General features: G+C 35.8%; 1 protein-coding gene across 2 annotated transcripts in view; it reads right to left on the bottom strand.

Annotated features, from left to right (window-relative positions):
• Positions 1 to 1241: 1241 nt before the first annotated feature.
• The window catches only part of stab1 (stabilin 1), an 85872-nt gene continuing 81113 nt past the window's right edge, over positions 1242 to 6000 (bottom strand). For both annotated transcript variants that reach the window (XM_053653270.1, XM_053653271.1), the window contains 4 exons: positions 5477 to 5590; positions 4889 to 5044; positions 3268 to 3375; positions 1242 to 3146 (listed from right to left, as the gene is read on the bottom strand). In XM_053653270.1, coding sequence (XP_053509245.1) covers positions 3084 to 3146; positions 3268 to 3375; positions 4889 to 5044; positions 5477 to 5590 — 441 coding nt within the window. In that variant the 3' untranslated portion in view covers positions 1242 to 3083. The remainder of the gene's footprint in view (positions 3147 to 3267; positions 3376 to 4888; positions 5045 to 5476; positions 5591 to 6000) is intronic.

Genomic DNA, 6000 nt, shown 5'->3' with positions numbered 1-6000 from the left:
CTGATTAACAGATGGCCACGGAATAAAAGAATTTATAGAACATTTTATTTTATGGGTTAACAATAATATATTTAAATTTTTATACTGTGGTTGTCTAAAGAAGACAGGGATTTACAGGAAACCACACTGTGATGGAGTACACTACAGAAACTACAGTACTACTAGGAAATGCAAAAATGGAAATCACATGGAAGATAATTAACCCCGCTGAAAGTTGGCCTTCAGACATTGAAGATCAGTAAAAGAGAATGGGTTTGAGGAAAGAGTGCATCTCTTTCTATCCACCTTCCCTCATGCTGCCTGCATGTAATCTTCTTCACAATTCATTGATTTTGAGCTTTGGACAAGAACCCACTTTTTCTCAGAAGTGTTTTCCCTCTTTCCACCAAATGTGCTTTGTATTAAACCTAAATCCAAGAAAGAGTGTTCCAATTACTCAGATGTTTTGCTCAAGAACAGTCCATCAGTAAATGGATAAATGGAACATTAGTCTTAGGATGCTATCAAGATATGAAATCTAATAAACCTCAATCAGGATTATGCAAATTATATTGTGCCTATTCGGATGTGCTAATTTCACATTTTTCATTTATGCATGCTTTCAGCATTTTGGCTGCAGCCAGAAGAGAATAATATGGTTATATACATCATTATATACATGCTGCAAAATTCAATGAGTAAATCAAGAACGTAAGGTTAGTGTAAACTCACTTTTCTTTTGAATTTCTGATTTGATTTTGAGTGATGACATGAAATTTATACTGAATAGTAACAGTTCATGCAAAACACACAAAGCATGTAGGCTTGTTCATCAAAGATTCAATGAAACCATTTACACTCAGTTGTTTCAGGTGTCTTGTTTCTTTATGAGATCTTGATAGGATTTCAACCACATGCATTTGCCCTTGTAGTCAAATGCATTTCCTGTTAGCCAGACTAAATCTGGTTGCTGTATCACATTTAATATGCTAATTTTACTTCCTGAGTTTTTCTTCGCAAACTATGGTGGATGACTGAAAAAATTTTGCTTTTCCCTTAGCTTTGGTGTCAGATCATTTCATATTTTGAATTTCCCTTTGGTATTGCATTCATGTATGCTATCTGTTTATTTTATTATCTTTCTTTTTCTGTTTATTCTGGACAGCAGTTATTTGTCCAGACCATTAATAAAACTTTCTGGGTGTACACCAACTTTCCATGATTTACACTGTACAGTGGACATGAAGGACATGAAGGCCATGACTTATGATGTAATGCACTTTTTTATTTATCAGACGTGTTTCAAACAGATGAATGTATTACACCTGTGCAATATCAGGCTAAAATAAAAGTGGTTTAAGGTGATCAGATTTAAATCTGTTTAAAATATATTTTGGGTGCATTTACGCTTGCATTCTTATGTGGATAATTTCTGTCCAGACATCATCTTGATAATCAGGTCATCTGAAACCACCAGGTGTATATGTTGTTGTCCCTCTCCTTTTTTGGCTTAAGAGACATTTTGCAGACATTTGAAGATTTTATTCATAATAACTCACAAATGAGGCAGAATCTTATTCAGGGACAAAGCTGAGTAGTTAAGGGTTTAGAACCCAACCGTGGTTCTCTGGCAGTCCTGAGAATCTAGTGACATTGCAGATGCTAACCTTTTCAATCATTTTATTAGAGGGTTTACACAAAGATCAGTTATGAAGCAAATATACTGTACCACTGTAAATGATATAAGTCCTACAAGATACAAGTCCAAGTATGCCGGAGTCTGTTTTCATTTTTGTCCACATCTTATTTTACATGGAAAACCTCTTTCTTCAAGGCCAAAGCCTTATCTCTGATACATGCTAATGAATATGCAAGCAGGCAAACTAATCTGCTAACTCTTTCAAATTACAGCTGGAGTGTGACATTTCGGATCAGCCAAGTTTTCCAGACAGCAATCTGTTAGTGTTATAAAGTAACACATGGCCAAATGGTGATCATTAACATTGCCAGTCAGGAGCAGCTGAAACTGCACCATCATCAAACCAGTGGGATTAGCTCCAAAGTTAACCTGAGCAACAAATTCTGGGTAATTTTGTGGGGGTGGGGGGGGGGCATTATTATATGAACAAGTTTTTGTTCATATAATAATAGCAATGGGTTTAGCAGGGTTATCCCTGTGGTAACCATCTAAACTGTATTTCTGGCTAAATTATCATTGTAGCCACTAAAGCAGTTTGTATTAAATTTGGCATACATATGCAGTATAGCAGACTGTGTTGCTATTTATACACAGTATTACTGGAGAAAGTATGACACCCTCCATATCAAATGGTGCAGTAAATTCAAAATTTAATTGTCTATTCTAGTAATATGGATTCGCACTAATGATCAGAGGCAGTCCAAATCCCTGTCTTGCTATAGACCTTTCCTCCAACATGTTCTAGTATTAGATCTGGGAACCAGCAAACCACTTTAAGAAGTGGGCTACATTCCTACTGGAAACAGCACAGAGGCATCACTATAGACAATAATTACAATCAGATAAGAGATGAACTTTGCTATTCATTCTGAATATAATTTTGATAACATTGATATTAGCAGTGTAGCTTTCATTCTGTTCCCAGTTTCTTCAACAAACCACTGATTTATTACAATGTGACATCTCTTAACATGTCAATTACATTTCATGACAAGGAAATGAGACCTCCCCAAGCTGTTGAATCAATGATAATTAGAAAGAGCAGCTTTTTTAGTTCTGGATTCTAACCAGTTTTACTGGTTGAGAACTGACAATGGACAAGTTGGTGGAAAATGGCTGACTAAGAAACTCTTTTTAGCCCTTGAGTAAGAACGTTGACTATCAACTACTCAGCTCTGTTCTTGTATTGTATTCTGCCTCATTTGGTTTGGATAAACACAACATATTAAATGTAACGTAATGGTACAGTTCTAAATCTGCAAGCTTTTTCTGTTTTTGCTTTTGGAGTTTTAATTAATGATCAAGGCTGAAGGGAAAAAGTTAAGGCTTATGTAACAGATACAACATGCTTGTAGAAAAAATGTGCAAAATTTTGAATGGCTTTAAAAAATGGAACTTCTGGGTGCTAGTCCAGGAGGTTTGGTGTGTTTTCTGCAACCGAGGCAGGTGATTCACATTGTTCTCCTTCCTAAAACAAAGAGAGAAATGCCTGAGGGTTACCGATAATCAACTTCATGTTTCATACAAATCAGGTGTTTTATATTATATGTAAAATAGTCCATGCTGAGCAAAGATGTGTGAGCAGATACCCCAAATGGCTCAGCGAATGCCCTGTAGCCGCTGTATAAAGGGTTCGGGATGGACACAATATCAGGATTGGCACTGGCCTTAGTTGAGGTCCCATCTTCATCATCATTCTGTTAATAGTAAGTGCACAATAACCAGTTGAAATGCAATCAAATAAGAGTCCTACAGTCCTGACCACCTTTTCCTAATAAAGCTCATGGATGAAACGGAAAGATGTCAAAGATCTTTTAAAAAAAAACTTTTGTAATGGCCTAATTTACTGATAAACCTTAAGGTTATAATATAAGCCATGGTTTTTATATTGATTTTAGCCTTTGGATTTCTCTCATCAGATGTTGGCCCCACACCTCATGAAAGGCATCTAGCATAAAGAAAGAAAACTAATATTTTTATGTACAATAATATAGTGGTTGTACTTGAGGTTTCCAAGTACAAATCTGTAAATGAATGAAAGCCTATTCATGCCAAGACTTTTCATGTAACTTCTATCTGAGTTTAATCATATGGATTTTCACTTGTAGTCAAATGTGATTCTGGTTAGTTTGATTGAATGCATCACTAAAGAGACAGTCAAAAAATTTAAGTGTTGTTCCTTATTTCAGTTCCAGTTATTTTATGCAAAATATACAGTACTTTCTGCATTAAGACTGTTGAATTTACATCTCGTTTAAATTTAGTAGAAGTGGCAGCTGATCGTTAGAGATGTTCAGTACCGCAATGAGCCTGGTTTCAGCTGTAGAAAATATTCCTACAATGTCTGTCTAGTGTCTTGCTAATAAATATTTTGCTTATTTAAAACAGTTTTACATGTCTTCTATGATTACCACGTTCCATTAATGACAACGTATCGGGAGGGGTTTTGGTTGAAAAATGTGACTTGAAGAGAGAAATACTGTGTGAATATATATATATGTATGTATATATTTATATGTATACACACACATGCATAACATCTGTTTAACTGGCCCCATGTCAGACTTCCTGCTGTTTTTTAAAATGGTTTAAATGCATCCCATGTGCATAATGACTATCCTGATGGAAATCTGATACTTAACACGTATGAAATTAACTAGTGTAAACACCAGGGGTCTAATTTATCAAAGCATGCACAGACCAAGCTCTAGTTCTGTGTGCAAAACCACCAGTACGCAGTAGAAATTGACACATATCACAAGTGTTGTATTTCTGCATCAGCATGGTCAGGAGTGGTTAAAAATACATGCATCCATGTGCATAAGAAGAACTTGAACTTGTTTGTGTAGAAATGCATATTGGATATGCACGGTTTACACACAAAACTATTCTGTCAAGAATCCTTAAGGCATAGTTATTAATACAGGCATTATCATTAATATTTATGTTATTATTATTTACAGAGATAGAACTTATAGATCCTGAAACAGTATATCCCATATTACCTTAAGATAGCTGCATGTTTTTGTAGCTACACTTTTCCTTAAATATATACACAGAGTTGTTAAAATATTTATGAACCTTAAATATGCATGGCATAAAACACCCACTGAACCAACAAAATTCATCTCGTCTTCCCACGAAACTACTTCAGACTGTTTTTATAAACATATTTAAATCTACTTTATTAATTTATGGAAACACACTCACCTTAAAATATTGGAAGCGAAAGGCATCATTCTTATGTTTCAGGAAATAATATGCCACACCAGCAATAATGCCTCCAATAAAAATAACAGTCAAAATGGCGGTCACAGTGGGTGCGCTGGACTGCGAGTAGACACTTGAAGGAGTTGGAGGGGTCACCTGGAAATAATCAAGACATATACACACCCACACAAAAACCTTCAGCTCAGAGCAATACCAATTCATTTCCAATCCTATAAATGGGCTCCATAAATAACCAAGATAATGTAGTAAATGAAGAGAAATTCCAATAATGTCTTCGTTATTGTTCCCTCTAAAAACCATGTGCTAAAATACGATTCTTTTATTCCAAACCTTTTTAAAACCACCAGTCTTCTATGTTAATGAGAACTTACCATTTAAAGTAAAAGTAGTGTACCAATAGCCCTTAACCATTTACCTTTAACTGCTCAGCTGTGGGCTTGAATTGGATTCTGTGTCACTTACTTATCATGAATCTGCATAATGAATAACTGTACTGTAGTGCATGGACATTCAACTAAAACTGGAATAGCAGGTCATAGACAAAAGTCATGTTTAAAGAATACTCACAATGACAGGCGGCGCTTTTAGCGGTCCTTCAATGATATGGATCAGGCCATTAGTGGCTGGAATATCCCAGATTATTATTGTCCGTTTATTGATCGATTTTATTGGTGTGGAATCCTGTAGGAATAAACCAGAATTAACAATAAGTTTTTCAGTTTTTAATATTTGAACTAATCAATGAATTGTCCTTGTGTCTGTAGGGTTTCATCCAGGTTGTCCCGTTTCCTCCCACTTGAGGTGTGTATCGGGATTGGGATCCTGCAGGACCCAGCAAAAATTCATAGGAACCTGGAGGTCAGATATGAAGCTCATCGGACAAAGACAAGCCAGATTCTTTAACATGAGAGCATACACTCACCGTCCATTTTATTAGAAACAGTTGTACATTTGCTGCAGTTCTCCAAATCACGTGGCAGTAGCAGAATGCATAAAATCATGCTGGAAAAAGACAAAGTGATTTCAAGTGATCATCAAAACTGTCCAGTTTTGATGAGCCTGTGCCTCAGATTCCCAATGTGGCCTTCTGC

The sequence above is a fragment of the Ictalurus furcatus genome, chromosome 21 (genome assembly GCF_023375685.1).
Source record: "Ictalurus furcatus strain D&B chromosome 21, Billie_1.0, whole genome shotgun sequence".
In the NCBI taxonomy this organism is placed as follows: domain Eukaryota; kingdom Metazoa; phylum Chordata; class Actinopteri; order Siluriformes; family Ictaluridae; genus Ictalurus; species Ictalurus furcatus.
Note: the sequence above shows the minus strand (reverse complement) of the source record. Positions and strands in the feature narration are given on the sequence as shown.